This window comes from Corvus brachyrhynchos, unplaced genomic scaffold (assembly GCF_000691975.1).
Source record: "Corvus brachyrhynchos isolate BGI_N302 unplaced genomic scaffold, ASM69197v1 scaffold32, whole genome shotgun sequence".
Classification (NCBI taxonomy): domain Eukaryota; kingdom Metazoa; phylum Chordata; class Aves; order Passeriformes; family Corvidae; genus Corvus; species Corvus brachyrhynchos.
The window spans coordinates 9,298,961-9,320,043 of record NW_008237919.1 but is presented as its reverse complement, the minus strand read 5'-3'; the positions used below and the strand labels follow the sequence as shown (position 1 = coordinate 9,320,043).

At 41.5% G+C, this 21,083-nt stretch overlaps 1 protein-coding gene across 1 annotated transcript in view; it reads right to left on the bottom strand.

The window, feature by feature from the left end:
• SRGAP1 (SLIT-ROBO Rho GTPase activating protein 1) overlaps nt 1-21,083 on the bottom strand; it is a 74,382-nt gene that overhangs the window by 5,328 nt on the left and 47,971 nt on the right. Inside the window, exons 15-20 of the mRNA XM_017733185.1 lie at nt 14,109-14,214; nt 10,682-10,906; nt 9,477-9,556; nt 1,026-1,206; nt 336-470; nt 1-209 (exon numbers count right to left, since the gene is read on the bottom strand). Of these exons, the coding sequence (XP_017588674.1) occupies nt 1-209; nt 336-470; nt 1,026-1,206; nt 9,477-9,556; nt 10,682-10,906; nt 14,109-14,214 (936 nt within the window). The remainder of the gene's footprint in view (nt 210-335; nt 471-1,025; nt 1,207-9,476; nt 9,557-10,681; nt 10,907-14,108; nt 14,215-21,083) is intronic.

Sequence of the window (21,083 nt, the reverse complement as noted above, 5' to 3'; positions counted from 1 at the left end):
GGCCAGGCCTGCGCCGCCGTTCTGGGCTGTCGGCGTTGAGGTTGCGATTCTGAAGGAGGGCTCTGGGACTGCAGTGAGTTGCCAGGCTGGGGGAGCCCAGCTCCATGGCTGAGTTGGAGAGAGGGTGAGGTGGGTGTACTGGGCAGTGGCTGTCACTGCTCCTGCCTGGGCGCCTCAAGGGAGGTGGAGGTTCCGATCTCTTTCTTTGCCTGCACCAGTGAAGAAACAGTTGTAGAACAAGTTGTAGTGACCCAGCATGAGCATGTGGAGGAGTAATTACTGTGTTAGCTGAGCTGTGAGCAGGACTACTGAAAACATGTTATGCTGGAGCTTACCTTCCTAAATACACATCTGAGTGACGGTCAGTAGGAGAGTTCATGTCCTTTGATGATGACTTGTCCTCAGTTATGGGTCCGCTGCTGGCCTCACTGTCTGCTTTTTGGCTCAATGTATCTGAGAAAGTATCATCCCTGAACAGAACACCGGTAGTGAGGTGAGAAGTCAGTGAGTGAAGTGTGACAGAGCACCTTGGCACTCTCAGAGTTTAATCCCCTTAAGGAAAGAAGGCATGTTATAATGCGCTACAGCCCTTGCACATCTCCCAAAATTGTTTATAATCCTTCTGTTTACTGAGCTCTTTACACTTGAGTGTATGTAACCTTTCTGTAAAGAACTTTGTCATCCTTGGCAAAGCACATGCTTAATACTGTAAAACAAGAGTTCAGGGCTGCATTTCCCCAGCTTTTGCTGTTCTGAAGTTAAAAGTCAGTAACTGCTACAAAGAGACAGTCAAATTAAAATAGGTGAAGCAGTATCTGTCTCTTAATGTACTCGGAATGCATCCATAGAAGTAGCTTAGTAGTTTTTGATGGAGCTGTCAATTTGGGGCAGTAAAGACAGGTATCCTGCATACAAGGCAGATGTTTAATCCATCTGACCCTTCAAATCACTGACCCATTTGAAAAATACCACTAAGCGCTTCAGACTTTACACCCAAGAACCCATTCACACCAGACACTGCTTACATATCCTGCACCACTATGTACTGGTGAGGGACAAGGCCATCAATTCCATTGTGCCTTCCTTCCCACCAGTCTTCAGATGCTCGGTGATAGAGCAGAAGGGAAGCTCCTTTCTTGAAAGAGAGTTCTCGTGCAGATCTTCCAACATAGTCAAACTTGGCAATAGCTTCTATGGGCTCGCACTCTGGGTGGGAAGAACAACAAATATCAGATTCCATAAGGTTCATTTTGGTTTCATAAACCCCATCTTTTGCATTTTCTCAGCGCTCACTCTGACAGAGATCAGCCGAACAAAGGCAGACTTCAGGCAGTAGTTACAATGTGTCCCTTACAAAGAAACATAATCAATCTGTGCCCCAGGTGTGAAACATCTGGGTTGCTTCAGGAACTGCAGAAAACAACAGCGTACTCAAATATTCCAACAACTGCCTTTGGGAGAGAGGCCTCTGCCTCCTGCTGGAAGGGCTCCTGCGTGGCTGGAGAGTGGGATGGAGGCCAGGCAATGAAGACTTCCAAAAAGAAAATAAACTCAGATGAATAATCAAAGGCCCAAGGAACCAGCGTGATAAGGGAAAAGTAAAGAGGAGTGAGTGCTTTTAACATCTGCACTAGTAAAGGAAGGAAGACAAGATTAGCCTGTGCATGAGTAGGGATACCCTGCCTAACTGGGCCATGGGATTTCTGTCTTTTATGTGACGAGCATGCAGACCTACTGAAACCTAGTGTTTTACGCAGCACTGAAGCCCCATGCTTTAATCCACTTCCTTAATGCCCTTTTGGAGCGAGACACATGACTCCAGACCACAGGGACAGTCCCTGTGTGGCCTCAAGTTGCTTAAAGCCGCTCTGCCTGCTCCAAAATCCTGAGCTGCCCTGGTTTCTGCAAGGGAGGCCGGTGTTTTCTGAAGCCAGACACTGGCTACAGCAGTCCTGGCTAATGCTCTGGTAAATTCAGCTTTACGCCTGGCAATGGGCTCCACCCCGTAACCTGCACTGGCATGGAGACCTACTGATGTCAGCAAAGGGGCCCTGCAGGTATGGCCAAAGCTGTGCCCGGGCATCCAGCAAACAGCTGTGATTTTAACCACCTCTTATTTCTTCTGCATAAAACCAAAAGCACCTGAGCTCCAACAGATTAAACTTTGTCATCAAAGTCTCAAAATATAAAGAAAAAACTGCGAAGTACAGGTCTTAAAATCACATACTTTGATGATTCCAGTAACTCAAGAGTCCCTGAAATTACTAATTTCTTTACATAATTAGAGCAATATTTAGATGGAAATTAACATCTGGGCTAATGACTAGCTTAGCAACTTTCTGTCTGGTGCAAATTAGAATTGCTGAGGTTGTAATTCCCCAAAGAACCAGGCTGGTAATGAAAGCCACTGTCCCTTTATGACAACATTTTGCACAGGAATGACTTTTTAAAATTAACTTCATTCTACAGTGTGAAAACATATAGATAGCACCTTTACTGAGGTTGTAGTTTGCAGCTCATTTTTTTAATAACTTGCCCAACCTGCAGAAGGCTGCTGCTTCTGCAGTCATGTTAAGAGTTCCTGTCAGTGACAAACTGCAGCGTGTTTAGAAGCCACTAACTCAGAAACTTTACAGAGATGGAATACAGTGATATGGGGAATTCACTGTCACAAACACAAAAGTAATGTATGGTGGTAGACATTATTTCAATTATATAAATACAAATAAGAACCTAGCAATAACAGTATTCATTCCTGAAAATGCATCCCTACTGGATGGCTGTAGAGGACCCTATTATCTTTTTTTCTCTTTTCTCTGTCTTCCTCCTCTCTTTCTCTCTTTTCCTTTGTCTCGCAGCCCCTGCTCTGGACCATTGACACAGCAGCACCAATGCAGGATCTAAGGACTGGTGTTATTTTTTGTTTTCTTCCCTTGCCTTGCCTGGGCAAAGCACAGCTATCATATTCTATCCCATACTCTGCCTTAACGTTTGTTGTGGGAGGGAAGAGCTTGTGAGCCAGCACCTTTGAATATCAGATGTACTGTGGCTTGTGAGTCAGCACCTTTGGTTGTGCGCTGTGGGAGTTGAGAACTTACTGAAGTGTACTGTACAAAATTAAGGACTTGTTCACCTCCACTCTTGTGGAATTCTGTTGTAAGAAATTTAAGGGTGTGTTAGCCAATACCTTTTGAGTCTAAATATAGGGGTGGTGGCCAAAGTTATGGTGACTGTACAATAAAATGTAAGAGTTTCCTGACACGTGTCCAATGTCTTTGTTCAGCCTGATGAGAATTTATAACAAACATCACGGCCCCTATGAATGTCTCGCTCACCTCACCAGCATTCCCTTGTGCGTGAGGGTGAAGGGTTTCTTGGTTTCATGTTTTTAAGCAAAGAAAAGTTGACATAGAAAGAAACATTCTGGAAAACCTCTAATGGTGGTGTGATATTCTGGTATGTTACCCTGTTGTCATTTCTAGATATTCTGTCTACAGTCTCGCTCTAACAGAAAATGCAGATGCCACAAAGCTGATGCCTTTTCCTGGTCTTAAAATCAAGAATCAAACATGGTTAGAAGGGAAAAAGGGATTTTACGGCTGTATTTATTTTAAGGATCCTTAGGTGCACCACGTCCAGGTGGAATGCGCCGAAATGCACCCCGCAGTGCACACATACAATCGATTTGGTATATCATTATAGGTCTTACTAATTAGCAGATCTATCAAACAGTCCCCAATGAGAGGCTTGAATGAGCCCCCCTCCCCGAGGAACCTTCCCCTGGATGGTTCTATCTTAGTTTACAGAATGTGTTCTGGAGAGGACCTTGGGGTCTGGGGCATTCTGATCCCTAACTATGAAGCTTCTAAGATGTTTAGTCTCCTAGCTTAACAAAGTAAGTCTAAGAATGTAGGCTAAAGCCCACTAAGAATACAAAAGCTATAAAAAGATATATAAAAGGGGTATAAAAGGCAAAAAATCATCATGGCATCAAAGTGACTATAAGGCACAGAAAGACACTACTGCCAAATGAAAAGAAGTAAAACCAAACATGCCTGTTTATCTTGCAGTGTCTTCAAGAGGGCAAGTATGAAATCAAACAGCAATAATGTAACACCGACAAAAACCCACAGTTCTTATATGTATCATATGCATTGCTTGTGGAGTTTGTTGTAAGAAGGAATTCCTGGAATCAGGTAGGATTGAAAATGAGCAGACATTTGTATGAACACTCTGTTCTCAGACTGCAGCTAATTTATGGGTTATGGTAGAGTTGGTCAAGAATTCAGAAATAAGATCTCCCAGGCTTCAGAGAGCCAGTCACTCACTAACACATAATAATTTAAAATGTAAAAAAAAAAAGTTAATCAAACAAAAAAATTCTACACTAAGTCATAACATCCCAAATTTCCTGCACATATTTTCCTTAGACATTCTCCACAGTTAATTGGTAATGCTCATGAGTACTGGGTTGAGGGATAAACTGATTAGCTATGGAATTTCCTGTTTCTCTGCTAACTTCAACAGACCACATAGTAACCCACAACGGACTAGACAGGTATTTTTATTTACAAATTAGTGGACTAAACTAGAAATAGTTCTATCTCACTCAGTGGAATTATGCTAATCTAAGTGTGGTGCGCTATGGGAATCTGTTCACTGTATCCTTCTACCACCTGCAAGACTCACATAGTCCCTCAGAGGTCTGAATGATGATGTCCCACTGGAACCAGCTGTATGAATTGTTAATGTACCCATAATGGATGTGACTTTTGAGACATGTACATTAGATTGCCTGGGCAACAAATCCCACCTCCTCAGGGAGGAGTGCGCAGTAGATTTCACACAGATTTTGTAAAAAGGACAAAAAATAAGTTCAGACAGGTATTCCTATAGTGAAAAGGGTGGGTTTTTTTCTTTATACACAGATAACTTTCTACAGTGAAAGGGGTGTTTTCTTTATACAGAGAGACAACTTTCCTACAGCAAACAGCACTGAGACTGTACTTAAATAGTAATTCACCTTGTTACAGGTCAAGCTTTAATAGTGAAAACCAAAGTACCATGACAGTTACTACTAGAAATAAATGCATTTTGGAAATTTAAGCCATTTAATATCAAGGTTACTGAACGACAGACGAGTATTTCCAAAAAGCTAAGGCAATGAAAGCTAAATTTGGGATCTGTAACTCAAATTCTTTGTGGAACTGAATGTCTAACAGTAGAATTGACAGCTCGGAAGGAAGTGTAATTGCACTGCTCTGTCCATACCTGCGGGCATTCACCTAAAGTAGAGAGAAGTATTTGATGACATACAGGATCTCACCACCTATCATCTCTAGTGCATCAGGCAATGCTAATGGAAGTGAAAAATTAGGACAAACTGAAGAACTGTGGGAAAAACTTCTGCTGCTCAGGAGAGCAGAAAGGCCAGAAGAAATGTAAGCGCTAGTTTTAGTTTTGGGACCAGAGTGCAGAGGTAGACCTAACCTCCCTACAGAGGTGATGGCACTGAATTGGCACTGGGCTGCCCTCTGTGCCTCAGGGCACAAGGAGCTAAGGAAAGGAGGGGACACCATCCCCTGCACTTTTTCTACAGGAGTTGCTGTTGCTCTGCTCTGTACTTCCTCAATTTTCCCAGGGGTACCCTGTCTGTTGAGAATAAAGCATGTCCTTGAACTCCCCAGGAAGATGCTATCTCCCTATTTCTTTATCTTCTTCTGCATCCCATCAATGAGTGGTTTTGAATAGAGTGGTTTTGCAATTTCAAAGTCCTGTCCTCAGGACAGCAGTTCTCTGATTTGGAAGAGCAAAAGCACAAAGTGTTGCAAAGTGTTGACAAAACAGAATTTGGCAAAGTGTCGATCACAGCATGCACTACTGAAGGGCAAGAAAATGACTATGTGTTGGGAGTACAACAACTTACAGTCTGACATGTCCCTATAAGTTTTGTTTTCAGCAGAAATACCATCTAAAGTTTTATCCTAAGTTTATGAGATATCTATGAAGAGTATGGTATTAATTTTATGTATGTTTTCCTAGCAGAACTCCATCTGTCTAACTTCCTCAGGAAATGTTTACTTCCTTTGCAAACAGATCTAGTCACCCTTTACCATATGACTCCAAGAAGAACAAAAAATCTCCATCAGTTTGAAGGTAAAGGAAATATGCTAACAGCTGTTTCAGTAAAACATGAACAATGTCCTTCGAATCTTTACTGCAGAGACCTTTTCAGGTAAAGGTCTGTCTGCAGCAAAATTACAGATAGATTTTTTTTGCGTCTCAGCTTGAGTACAAATGTTCTGAACTTACCAAATTAAATTTCATTTCCAGATTTAGGAGAAAGGAAAGACTTATATGTTTTCCTTATCAGGATACTTTCTGCACATCTAGAAAAGCCTGAAAACACCACAGTAAAATGCAGCTCCTTCTCTTTCCCGCTTCCCTTTTCAGTGATCAACTTAAATACATGAACACCAGTAAACTTAGGGGAAAAAAACCACAACAATTTATATGCTTAAAATAAAGCAGTTACGAAGTATTTATATGCTCATTTACATGTGCTAGTCTTTTTTCCCCCAATCTACTGCATTTTATCTCTGCAGACATAATTTAATTTTCAATTTTTAAAGTCTTGCTGTTTTCCAAATTGTAACGAAACATTTCTAGCACTACTGACACAGCCCCTACATTTTTTCTAGTAGGCACAGAGAGAGCCACTTGCAGTTTAACTTTATAGCAACAGTAAGTAAAAGAAATCCTTTTGGTTTTGACCGTAACCTCTGGATTATGTTTCAATGACCCTGTAATTCCTGTGGGGTAGGCTGCTTAGTCTTACATATATATACAACATTTTAGCATAAAACTAGTAAGATTTTCAACATGCAAAAAACCCCTTAGCACTTACAGAATCTGCTTCTTCCATGTCCTAACAGAGGGAACCATGTAAATACCACGTGTCCGATCAATACAGCAGCAATGCAGCACCTCCCTTTCTCTCTCTCCACATTCAGCTGGTAGTGATGCATCCAGCTTATAATCAATGAATCAATCATATTAAACCCCCAAAATACTCCAGACCCTTTAGTAGAAGGGGTTTCTTTTATCCATCACATGTCAATCAGTGACTCGCATGAAGTTCAATAAGCAAACTGAAAAAATCTCACCTATCCTCATTTCTGGTCTAAGTAATATTTTATAAAAGGAACTGTCCAGAGCACAAACACATGAATGTATGTGCAAAGAGAGAGTCAGTGCATTTAATTTAAAGTCTGTAACCTACATTAGAAACATGTGCTATTACAACAGAAAGCCATATCCATGGAAAAAAATGGGTTAGAGCTTGCAGGTTGGGAGTTGAAGACCAACACTTTTTGTGTGCGATCCAGGCTTGTTAATCTTCAGCTTTGCAGCAGTATTTACCTAGCTTACGATTATTTTTGTGCTAACAATTATTTCTCTGTAAACACAAATGTCCGCTTCCTTTTGGCACTGAATTAATTAAAAAGATGTGATGAGGCAACTAGAATTAAACTACTGGCTGATCTGGTGAACAAAAACGCATGTCTTGAGCAGTTAAATCTCTTAACAGAACTTTGTCCTGTTGACAGGTACTCTCTTCAGGGTTTGTCTTCCCCAGTGACACAGTCATAACACAAGTAATACTAGGACAGGAGTGTAAAACTGGTATAACAACACAGTGGTGGGATAGAGCCCATGATGATCAAGGCACAGATGCCACAGTCCTGCTCCTCTGGATCCTGCTTTCTTAGGCATGGCTTTGAAGTAACTGCTTTTGATGGCTGCTGAAAAGCTGCACTTCTCCATGTCCACTTGTGCCTTTGCCTCTCGGTTTGGTCATGTGACCCTGAAGTTGGCCCCAATATATTGGTGTGTCACCTGCACTTCACTTGTTCTCTAAATGAGAGACAGGCGGACTTCCTCAGCTTCCACTCTTGCTTCACACCTCCAATGGAAGAAGGAGTTCTTCTAAAGTATAGCTATACTGTCTTGGAAAAATAAAGTGCAATTATGAGTTTGGTCACACTGTTTAGAAGAGAAGTGTTGTTGAAAGATGGTGGGTTTAGCTGTACAGAGCTGGTCAAGAGGAGCCCATGCACAGCCTGTCTCATAGAGCTGTCGGTACTCCCTGCTGCACAGGCATGGCTATACACCCAGGCAGAAGATCAAGATTTCTCTCCTACCCTCAGTTTTCCCCCCTTCTGTAATGTCCGCCCACCCAAATGTCCCTTCTCTCCAAACAGCTGCATTGACAGACTCTGCCTGCCCCTCCTCACCTTGGCAAAGGCGAAGAGGCAGACAATCTGCCACTGACAGCTTGAGTACGTGACAAAGCCGACGGGTACAGCTAGAGTGGAACTATTGTTTACTTTGCTCTCAGTGCAATGGGACCAGTGCAGCCAGGTTTCCTATACGTACACTGTCCGGTTTCCCTTCCCTAAAGCAATTGTCCCAGCTCCTAAACAGTATCCCTTATGACACTCTTTAAAAAAAAAAATCCTTTTCTGCTGTAGCTCTTTTCCTCCCCTTTCCTCTGCTCTGTCAGTTCCTCTTCCTTCCTCCACACATCCTCTGAAATGGACAAGGGGAAGCTTTTGTTTCTACTGCTGCTAAGTCCACGTGTGCTCTTTGCTCTGTCTAGGTCGCCTGCTGGCCAGAGAGGCAGTGAGCTCACACTGCTGCTCTTCTCAGATTGTTATGACAGAATAACAGAGTGTTATTCTGAATCCTTCACCTCTAATGGGCTACTAACTCTCACTAAAATAGTAGTTATATAACAATTTTGAGAATTCTTTTCTATCTGTTAAATTCGCTTGAAACTTGGCAGAAGTTACTGCGAGGGACATCTGAAGGATGGTCAAACTGTCACAGTCGAATACACCTTTATGACCTGGATAAAAAGAATTAATATAATAGAGTTGCATCAATTTTTTTATGGATACCTCTCATACCCAGAAGTATATGCGATCGATATTTACAGAAAATTACTACTGTTCAAAAGTTTCACCATGGGGGATACACACATGTTTTTCAGTTGCTGTAAATCCTTTAGAGAGACTAGCTTTAAAATTCAAATAAAAATAGAGCCTGAATGGCAAATATTCTCTAGCTGCAATATTTAAAGGCACACTTTTGAAAAATTTAGTTTTTGTAGACAAAAGAGTCACTAAAAATGTAACATCATGTCAGAAGATAATATGTGCCGACTGAAATAGTTTCTCTCTTGCCCTTCCTGTGACTGGGCAAATCAGGAGAGAACAGGAAACAGCTGGTCAAACACAGATGAATCAAGAGTGCAAAAGCACACAAACAGAGATTAAAGATTTGCTAGAGAACACCAGGACTGAAATCTCCTTATTTCAGATAAGACACAATTAGGAAAGGAAGAAGGCCTCCTGTGTGGAACACCTGTAGAACTCACCCCCATCAAAGGCATGGTAATGTAACAGACTCACCGTCTTCACTGGTGTGGGGCTCTGTACTGGCATCCTGGTCCACCTCGTCTAATGTACCATGTTCACTGTATGGGCTGTCACTGGAGGCAAGCAGAAGGTTGAGCAGAGAGAGGAACCACAAATATCAAAAATATGCCACCTCCATGAGATTATTTTAAATTATTTTTATAATGCTCCAAAGTTATGTGCAACATAATTATCCTAGTGTGCTATGGATACATCATTAATGAAGAAGCCTATATATGTTTCCTTGAAACAAAATTCAGATATTAAGAAGCCCTCAGAACATTTGAATCCTTTATAAATAAAAAGTGTGTGTGTGTTTGCTGTCAAGGGAGTGTCCTGGTTTTGGCTGGGATAGAGTTAATTTTCTTCCTAGTAGCTGCTACAATGCTGTGTTTTGTATTTAGGAAGAGAATAATGTTGATAACATACTGATATTTTAGTTGTTCCTGAGCAGTGTTTACACTGAACACCTCACCCCACCTGCAAGCAGACTACGGGGCACAAGAAGCTGGAAGGAGACACAGCCAGGACAGCTGACCCCAAGCAACCAAACGGATATTCCAGACCACATGGTGTCATGCTGAGTATATAAACTTGGGACAATGCTGGTCAGGGGCTGCTGCCCAGGCCCTGGCTGGGTATCTGTCAGTGATGATGAGCAACTGCATTGTGCATCACTTGTTTTGCATATTCTAATTATGGTTATTTGCCCTTTCTTTTCTGTCCTATTAAACTGTCTTCATTTCAACCCTTGAACTTTACTTTTTTTTCCCAATTCTCTCCCCCATCCCACTGTGGGGGGAGTGAGCGAGTGGCTGTGTGGTGTTTAGCTACCTGCCCAGTTAAAGCACAACAAAGAAAAGAAGCAGGCATCATAAGGTGAAATTTGATAAGGTGGTTCACAGCCAAACAAACAATTTCCTACCTGTCTGGGTGCTCTGCACAGTACACCTGGAATTCTATCTCTGTCTGGCTGAACACAAAGCAGCTTCCTCCACAAAATGTTGTAGGAAACCTCATAATAATTGCCTTTGCTTCACTTTTTTATACTTAACACTTTATTGTGTGGACCTAAATGCTCTTCTCATTTATCTGCATACTTCTATTGTGCACAAAAGGAATTCCGTATCACAGCAGTTATCCAGATAACCGGCCTAATGATTTTGTTTAGGAGACAGAAGGATAATATTGTGACTTACCAATAGTCATCTCCAGCCATGCATTTTTCATACACTGGTCCATCAAGTTCTTTCACATCTGGAAAAATAGCCTCATGATGGATGATGATAGTTTTGATTATCTCATTCACATGTGCCTGGCAAGACACCTGGTCTTGTATGTCTGGAACAGGCATCAGGGTTGGCCCAAAACAAATGGCCAAGTTGTATGGATCCATCATGTTTTCATCACTGTACTGTGAAAGGCTGTTATAACAGAAAAATCAAGAAAAATTGACTTTTCCACTGTGACTAACCTTATTCTGAAAACTGTAGAAAACCTCTTTTAATCACAACTTAGAGATTTCCTGTTCTCATTGACAATTCCACATAAAGTAACGGAACAATAAAAAAGATTTCTTCACTATAAAGTGAGTTTATACCACATATTTATATGTATATGTATGTATTCCCACGCCACCACGTTGACTGTATGCTGACTTAATGGGCTAACATCAACTGCTGCTGCTTCTATGTCATCAGTACTCCAAGTGAGCTGGATGCGAAGTGGGGATACATTTCTCACTGGACCTTGGTGCATCTCTTTCAACAGCTGGCTATGTAACTTAAGCAGACCAAATTGTCTTCTGGAGGCAACTAAGTTCCTGGATCTGGCAAAGGCTCTTGTGACTTCTGGTTTCTGTTTTTACCATACAGCCTGAAATTCCTAAGCACCTTGCCTTCTGCCCACAAACTCCTACAATAGTTTCATTATGGAAGTGCCCAAACAAAAGGCTTTCATTGTTGTTATTAATCAACTTTTGCAAGCTCTCCTTTCTTCCAGAAAATGCAATGTTAGTAGTTTTCAATTTTGAATGAGAAGTTGCTATCCATTCCCTTGTTTAAAAGCATTGACATTTTTACTGGAAAAGCCGGCTTTTGAATGGTTCTGTGCGGGGCTAGTCAAACAGAACCTGAAGTGCTGGGATGCCCTCTACTATGTCGTCCTGCACTCTGAAGCAGCACAGGAGTTCTGATGTCTGGTTGTGTTCAAATACAACACCATATTCCCTCTAGAAAGGGAATTTTAGAGAGTGTTTTCCACGTACAAACAATACATATGCATAAGGCAAACCTTCTAAATGACTGCCCTCATAACTAGCTTTTAAAATTGTGTTCGCCCCTTTCTTATGCCATGATTTATTATCCTGTCCCGTGTGTTAATTGGAGACATCTTGTTCTTCTGATTTAACAGGTGGTTCAGACTTTATACGTGCAAAACTGTTAAAAAAGATTGTAACTATAATTGTGAAATGTGACATTCTGCTGATGGCTGTTAATATGCAGTGCTCCTCAGGGCTCAATAGCAGGGCTGGTACTGTTTAGCATCTCCATGAATGACCTAGACAAGGGGATGGAGTGCACAGTCAGCCAGCTTACAGATGACACCACGCTGGGAAGGGGGCAGTAAATGTGCCACCATTTAGAAGGACCTTGACAAGATGGAGGAATGGAGAAACAGGAATTCAATCAAGTTCAACAAGGATGAATGCAAAGTCCTGCTCATGGGATGGAAGTAATTCCACAGCATTTGGGGCTATATTAGTAATAGAAAAGCTAGCAGGTTAAGGGAATTAATTATTCCTTTTCCACCTGGTGCTCGTGAAGTTGCACATGTGGTTCTGTGGCTAGTTTTGAGAGACTGACAAACTGGTACAAGCCCATAAAAGGACTACTACTGAGATGGCTGGGAAGCTGAAGCATATGGGTTATAAACTAAAGCAGAGAGAACTGGGTTTGTTCAGCCTTGAGACAGGAAGGTTACTGGAGAATTTAGCTGCAATCTCCTACTGTATATGAGATTACAAACAAGAGCAAGACAGACACAGGTACAAAGAGATGAGAGGCAATAGACATAGCAAGGGATATTCCAATGAAAGCAGGAAAAGATTTCTTTACTGTAAGAGTGACCAAGTACTGGGACTGACTGCCTGGAGAGGCTGTGGAGTTGCTGACATTTGTTCTTGACTGGCCAAACCCTTGAGCAACTTGATGTAACTTTAGAGCTTTGAGCAGGAGGCTACACCAGGTTAGGTCTGCCATGAGACCTGATGACTTCATGTGGCCAAGCTGGCATAACTGCATATGCGAAAAGCAGGATGGGATTTGCAGGAAGTCAAATAAAGGGAATATTTTTCCTGTGGATGCACCAGGAGCAATTTGGAGGCAGTAAGGTATTTAGTCTGCTTTCCAAATTGCATTCCTGTGGAGAGCACAGATGTAGCTAACATGACCACATAACAAGTACTGGTCAATCTGTATGTCTCTGCAGAGGAGAAGCTGTGATGTAAGCCTTTAAGACATTTACATGGTGTCATTTTTGGGGGATGGATTCAGTTCCAAATGAGCCGTTATTTTCATAAAACTCTAGACCTCTGCCCCTCTCTTATATACTTCTTGAAAGTGGTTCAGAAATTGCTAGAAGAAAGGAAACAGGAACAGATGTGACTACCGGCATGAACAAATAACCCGGCTGCAAAGACCCTGTTTCTATAGGAACAGACAGGCTGGATGAAATGGGGAAGGTCACAAAGACAGAATGAATCAGCAAAGGGCAAATTTAGTAAAAAAGAGGAAAAAGGTGATATGAAAACAGATGTAACAGGAAAAACAGACAAATTGACAGTAGAAAGAGAAAAGTCAGAATCAGGGCAAAGTATACATAAGCAAAATTTTCTGTGAAACCATTGGGGTCAGCAAGACCAGAGAGGGCCATGAAGGACTGGAGGGAGAAAGAGTTCAATTGCCCAAGCTGTCTGTTATTTTAGCTTACAGAAAGAAGTTTTTTCTGGGATGATGACGTGAACAGTGCTCTCCCTCTCACACAACCCTCCCTCCAGCCTGTGTTTTGCACTGCGAGAACCAAGCTACTCCCTATCAAGGATACACAGCGGATGTGTGCTCTCTATACTCGTACCCCTGTTATCAGAAAACAGAAGCAGCAAGGTGAAGCCTCACCCTGCCAGTGCCTAGCATCAAATAGGTAGCTTGTAGTGCCTGTGTTGCTTGAATATACTGGGGTTTTATCCCATCAGAAGAAATCAGCTTGAGATAAGGAAAAAAAATGTATTTTTAAATTGCATAAACTAGTTTTAATGTAGCTACAGTTTGTATTTGTTATTTTTCTTACAGGTTTATTTTGTTGTCAGCTTTAATGCTATAGACTGCATTCCCCATTTCAGACAACACTTTAATCCGTCTAGTTCAATTTTGGACTAATGGAATTTTAATTTGAAAGGAATCCAGTGTTTTCATTCTATTTTCACTGTTGCTTAGAAGATCATCTTTTGTGTTAAATGGAGTCTAAATGTAACTTCTACATAGAGTATGAGTAAACCTAGAGAACTTCAATACCAGCAAAGGAAGGCTGATAAAGGTACAGCACCTGGGCTAAGTATAAAGCACTTACTGATTGAGGAAGGCGAAGAGGTATCTCATCACTATAAGGACCGACCTGGGCAAAGTAAGGAGGAGTTTGCGGATGTGAAGAGCCCTCTCATAGAGATTGTCTATTCCTGCAAACAGAAGAAAGTGTTTTATGTTCCCTTGTTTATGATTGTCTAAAAGAGTATTTAGGCAATTTACTCAATTTACTCCAACCCTTTATTATCACATGCCTCTCTAGTCAGTATTGTCTAATTTTGGCCTATTAGAAAAATACGATCTAGAAGTTCTTCTCCCCCTCATTAAAACCACACAGTTTAAAAGTAACAGTTTTTAAAGAAGATACAAATCTGTCTAAGTCGAATGCTGGCCACTTGCTGAGCTTGATAGCTCACAAAACCACAAAATCAGTACATAAATAACCTGAAGGAACCAAGGAAAGATGTTCGCCATTCATTTCAAATACAGGTGCATTCTCTTTATTTGAAAGTTCACATCAGATATATACTCCAATCATCGAGCTTCTCTAGTAAGTTTTCTTAATCAAATGTCCAGCTATAACTCTCTTACTGGCAAAATAGGAGAAAGGCCTTATGGTTTTTTTGGTATGGAGCCAAGAAACACAAAGATTGCATTTTTCTCAAATGATTTTATAGCAGTCCACTGAAATTCTTCTGAAGTGGGAAAAAAAAATCATCTGATAAAAGAACCAGTTCCTAATGTCTTGTAGCAGGGATGCACTATCTTCTATGTTGGTCAGAAAGACCATGTGGGTGCAAGTGGGGCAATGATGGGATAAAAGCTTGAACTTTTTCAGAATAAGCAGTATCTCAATTTTTAACTCAGTGTGTTTTCTGTGTAAATGACACAGTTGGAAACAACCTAAAATTTCAGTAAGGCTTTTTATGTCAGCCAAGAAAGTATGCTGCAATTAGCAACATCTAGGGGAAACCTTAGCAGATGAAGATGAGAAATCCTGTCCAGTGGCACTAAAGTGGATATTCAAAAATTTGGAAATCAGAAGCAGGAGCTGATTCCAACAGCTGAAAAGCCAATTGTACCACAAAACATGGTATTTATGAGTACACACAATTAAAATAATTACTTACATAAAAATGTGGTAAGTGTAAACAAAATTACTGATGTGTGTTACTTATGTGCTCTTTGGTATGGCTATTTCTACCAATCATTATTTATTTGTAGATGCAAAATGTGTGTTGACTTACATTTCTTAGAAGAACAACTGGTAACTGTTATTTTGGTAATAAAAACTAAGCATAAGCAGAGCATGTTGGCAGCAAGACTTTTGTTTACCACGTAGAAGTGTTACAGTTCACTAGGAAATGCCACTGTAGCAAAAGGGTGTGAGATGTTTCCACATCAGCATTCACAGGAGATGCCACTGGCTCAGCACCACTGGTGTGCTGCAAACAAAAGATTCTGGGATGGGTTCAAACTGGCCTCCATCAGAGTTTCTGCAGAAGGAGAACAGCCTACCACCGCTTGCATGAAGGGTGCCCATTTGGATTATGGTATCTACTACAGGAGCAGAATAGCAAAACTCTGGCAGGAAGTAAAAACCTATTCCCCAGCAGAGCCCCTGAAGGCTGGACAGTGTCCCTGCTGAGCTGCTGCAGAGCTGGTAGTGAAAAGGACTGCTGATAAACTGTATAATTTATTACCTAATGAGTCACTCTGAACCCAAATACTAGCTGGAAATCCGTTCAAGCCAATACACTTTCTCAAATGGAAGAAAATGGGACCTGAAGTTTATTTTTATGTTTCTGTTAAACATGGACTGCACAAGTCAAGAAGCATTTCTGGTTACTGGTTAAGAACTGGTGTCCACGGCACGAACTTGCTAAGTTCGGGAGCTGCCTGCACAGCGAGGATCCACAGAGCAGCTCAACAGCTCTCCTCCCCCATTCCAATGCAGGCCACATCTTGGAGATGTCCATGCTGCACACCCCCACTTCTGCAATGCAGTGCCACACTGCTGCTCTGCATAGACCACAGCCACCAATTTTAGTGCAAAACCTCTCTCCACCTGCCTCATCTAAGTCCCTCCCAGTGGAAGAAGCAGTTCAGTTCCAGTTCTCTGAACAAAAGCAGCTGTTGTTACAGCGAGGGTGCCTTGTGAGTCTCCAGTTCAGCTGACTTTCCTCCTGACACGCCTGTCGGTAAACCCCTCTAAGCGGAGTTGTAGGTCTGGGTGGTTTTGAGCCTGTGCGCATGTGCACAGGTGGAGTGGGGCTGAAGGAGGAAAGTCCAAGGAACTTTGGTTACATCTTTCAACAGTCCTGCTTCAGCAGCACTGTGTACTGCATGTGGGAAGCTGGAGGGAAGTTTTGATGCAACACCAGGAGTTGCCTTCTGCATTACAGCCTTTCTGGCTAATGCCTTGTACTACAGTCCTGCCTCCTCCAGACAATTCTGGAGACTGGCCCTGGGCCAGGTTCAGTCATTGCTGAACTCAAATCAGACCTGAGAAATGCACTGGCTGGGACCCAAGGTGGGTTGAGCAGCTCCTTCTAGCAGTGTGCTGCCTGTATGGCTGCAATAGCTCTGTCTGAACTAGTGAGCTAAACCAGGATGGGGCACACTGGCAGGCAACTACCGCTCAGTAGTTACCACACTCTCCAATGTGCTTGTGGTCTGTGCCACCTACAATTCTTCCAAGCAATTCCTAGATAAGTTTAACAGGATGCATGAGTCAGGAACTGGTCCCACTAGGCAGCACAGAGACGGCAGAGTAGGTACAGAGAGTCTGGCTGTGTAGAACTATCCCAGCTGTCCTACCAGGAGCATGATCAATACTAAGCACTAGAAGTGACCTGAACTCTAAACTGAAGCAGTTACATGCCATACATGCTTGAGTGAGATGTGTGTGTTTCCAATACTTTCCTGGTAACCCGGACGCAGCTTCCATGAAAGTCCCTTTATTGAAAATCCAAACTATTGTTAAGTGTTAAATTTATGTGCTTTCCACATTATTTCAAGAGGCTTTTATTTTCCAGCACTGATTTGGTTTAAAGGAGCTAGGTAATGATGTAATGTATTTGCACACTGCTTTTAAATGTGGAGCTGAATTTCACCACTGCTTGAGAGTATGCAGTACATGAGTGTTCGGGTACGTAGGAAAGATGGAATGAATACAGAGCAATCTTTCTACATGCAGGCGGAAAGAATTTGCAGCTCTGCTTCTTCCCATGCAGAGGAAAGCTAAAGCATTGCTTTGCCTCCAATGGCTTTGCTAAAGAGAGCCTCAGGGCAGAAGGGCCATCCAACCTATAAGCTGGTTGCTGCAAGGAAATACTGGCAAAGCCAATGCTGAAGAAAACTGGCCATATCTCCCCTCTCACAGTACTTCTGTTGGAGACCCTCTTTTCATTACTCTGATTTTTTTTTATCTGAGTGCCTGGTGAGGTATTACCCATTTCTCAGCTAAGAAAACAGAAGTGCTTGCTATTACATGATTTGTCCTAATAAGGCAATTTAGCTGCCAAGCTGAAATAGAAATCAGGGGATTTGAAAACTGGTTCATTACTCTAACGATAGGATGAGACTCATATTCCCAAGGACAAGCAAGAGGACAAGCCTCTAGCAAGGCCAAACACACTGAGAACTAATGTATTTTTCCTGACTGTGGAGAGAGACAGGGAAGAGAGATCTCTAAGAAGGACACAGGAATATCAACAAATCAAGACTAACATCAAGTAAATACCACACAGTGAAATGGTTATTATTTTCTAGTTCCCAGTTCTCAGAGCAAAGCAAAACTTTTGGAGCTCTGGTCTGACACATCTGCCTTCCAGACCCATCTTGGCCATGGGGGTCAAACCCACAAGCAGAAGAGTTTCCTGTCAGCAAGATGAGAGGCTGTTTGGTGTGGGAACACTGTGCTTCTGTCAAAGCAGTTGCACAGGAGATAGTTGTAGGTGAAACAAGAGAAGGGGAAGAAGCCAGCTTCTGGAGTTTCATGACTGCAGCACTTTCTGGAAGAGCCAGGCACCTGAGCCCAGAACTATTAATTTATTTTCATAAGAAAAGAGAGGAACAAAGTACCCTAATAATATAAGGAATTTGATTTTCTGTGTATTCATAACATTATCTAGGCATCTAAGTTTCTGAGGTGTTTGGGATCTAAGAAGCCTCCAGCTACTACAAAAAATGAAAAAAAAAAAGAGCTCAGAGGACTCCTCAGAGGTCATTTAAGTCTACAATCTTAGCCTCTGACTTCACTTTAATCCCCTCTGAGTGGTGTCTGTTCCACTTGTTCATAAAATCCTCCAAAAAGGCAGATCACAAGCTCCACAAGAAAATCTGTTGAGGTGCAATACAGCATTGCTCTTAGAAAAGATTTTATTTACTGATCTCACATGGGCTTACTCTGCAGACGCTCCATGTCCTTGACCTGGATGAATGAATCCAGATGAGATTAATGTCATTGCATATATTTATCAGCTAGCTGTCTCTTTGTCAGCCACACACTAAGGACTGGTTCTCAATTGCATGAGATAGACATAAATCCTAGGCAGTCAAGCCTTGAAAAGTGTGATCTTCAGTCTCCAAGAACACTGGAACCTCTTCTGGAGAGGCAGTGTCACCTTCACTTACTGGAGAGACACACAGAAACAATGAATCTCTACTTTTCCAGGAGAAGTAACAGTTTTAACCACCTGGTCACTCATGATGAGGTTTTTGCAAAGGTAATTCTAAAGTGAAACGGATCAGAAGTGAACAATCTACCACAGAAGAGTAAAGGAAACCTGAGAGGGGAGAAAACACAATTACTAACAGAAGCCCCCAAACACAAATAAACAAAAACTAAATTAGAAATAAAAATAGGGATATATTCATCCTAAATAACATTAAGAAAATGTAAATTAAAATGTAAATTAAGCAATTAAGCAAACTCAGGTAGTGGAGCATGTAAAAGGCAACATACTCAAATATATAGATGCAGTGATGCAGAATAAAAGTCTTTTTGCAAGAGAGCAATTACTGGTGGTTTCAAAGCATTTTGGGCCAAATGGACAGCTGCATATGACTCTGTTTTTTTAATTTAAAAAGGAAAAGAAAGCACTGTATTTGGTCATACACATGGCCTCTCCTGCACTGGAGGTGAGACATGGTTATCCAAACGAGAAGGTTCCGCCTGGGAGCAGGTAGAGCTCAGAAACATCAGTTACGGATTGGGGATGTTACATGAACCTCTCTTAACAGCTAGCCTCCACGGGCCAATCTCAGTGTGAACAACAGGATTGCAAACATTTGGCAAAGGGAAGATATTATTGATCAAAACATATAGAAGGTGTCAGAACCTGGTGTCAGAAACTAATGAATTGTGTTACAACTAACATCCAGTGCTGTGCAAGGTAAGCATATTTCACAAGCAAGGGTAGCACAAAGGAGGAAGCAAACAATGGTAATGTAAGATGTCTCTCTACTCTAGGAACACGGCTTTGAAGGATAAAATCCAATGTAGTATCTCTTTGTGGGGGCTACTTGCTATTCCCACTCGGTGTGGTGCCTACTAGTAACAGAGTGAATGCCTAATGCATATTTTACACACCCTGTGGATGTCAAATGGGACTGAGTTACACTTGCAGATGTAATTTTTATGGTCAATTTGCAGCTGACAAGTTATCTACATGAATATGTATTAGTGCTGAAGTTAACAGTTTGTGCCTCTTTTCATTTTGGTAGATGAGTCCAATCCAGCTCAAAGATACGTATATATTAACTCAGCAATGCCACTTACAGCTCTTTCAGATCTATTTAAGAAGGCATTACAAACCCAGCAGTCTTCACTGTCACCTAGGCAAGGAAACACTTCCCACTTTGTTGAAACTTTTTCATGGAGAGTTGACGATTCAGAATTGTTTTTTACTTTTTAAGTAGTGGGCAATAGCCTGGAAAAGCAGTAAAGCTATTTTCTTCCATAACATTTATATCTTTAGGTAAACAGGCACCACTGGTGGCAAGGGACTAAAATGATAAAAAGCAGAAGGAAAAAAGATGTGAGTTTTCATTCATCTTGCCATTTTTGTCTATGAAATTTAAGGCAAGGGAGATGAAAACATGAAGAATTGGAATGCTCTGTGTAGACGTTAAGCAGTCTGAATAGCTGAGGTGGATCTGCTGCTGCATGGCAGAAATGTGAACTTGAGTAAGTCACGTGTGTAAGAGCTCCGACCAGGAGTGAAACTGCAGTCCCCCAGCAGTGAATTCGAGCCAGCCCTACTAAGCTCAGCTTCTGTACCTTCTGCCTCCATGTAGCTCCTGCTACAAATACTTTTCTTGTCTTTGGCCCAACCTGTTTCTACAAAGGGGCAGACAGAAGTGCAGTGCAACTCTCCTCCTTCCCACCCCAATCTTGGATTGTCCTCTGGATTACAGAATGCTGCTGGGACCAAGAGTAGCCACTCTTTAAGATGAGAATGAAGAATTATGGCCCACAATCAGATGGATTCTTTATGTTCTATTCTAACTTTCATGCTTGCTCTGGCCCAGCGCATATAACTTGGCCCAAATTTTATCTAAATTAGATCATAAGCCCAAACAGAATAACACTGTTCTCATGAGTCTAATTAATACAAATTGCCATAAAAATCACAGTAATTTTGTATTGTTTCCACTGTATTTACAAAATGGAAAGCATTAACTCACAATGCTCTATTTCATTTGGAAATACATGCATAAATGTAAAGGAATTTCTTGGTGGCTGTACTGAGGAAAGGTTCATTTTGCAGCTGTAGCCTCAATTATGCCTGACATCCATAACTAAGTACTTCAGTTTCAAGGGGTTTTTCACTGGCAACATTACATTTCCATATAAAATGTGTGACATTCTGCCCTTTTACAGTTTTATGTGAACATTAACTTTACAAATTTGCTTTCTCCCTCTCCCCTTCTGTAACAATTTCTGCCAATGATTAAGAAACCACACTGACATTTATCTTGAAAAACTATTTGAAAAGAATGTTTATTCCCTTCC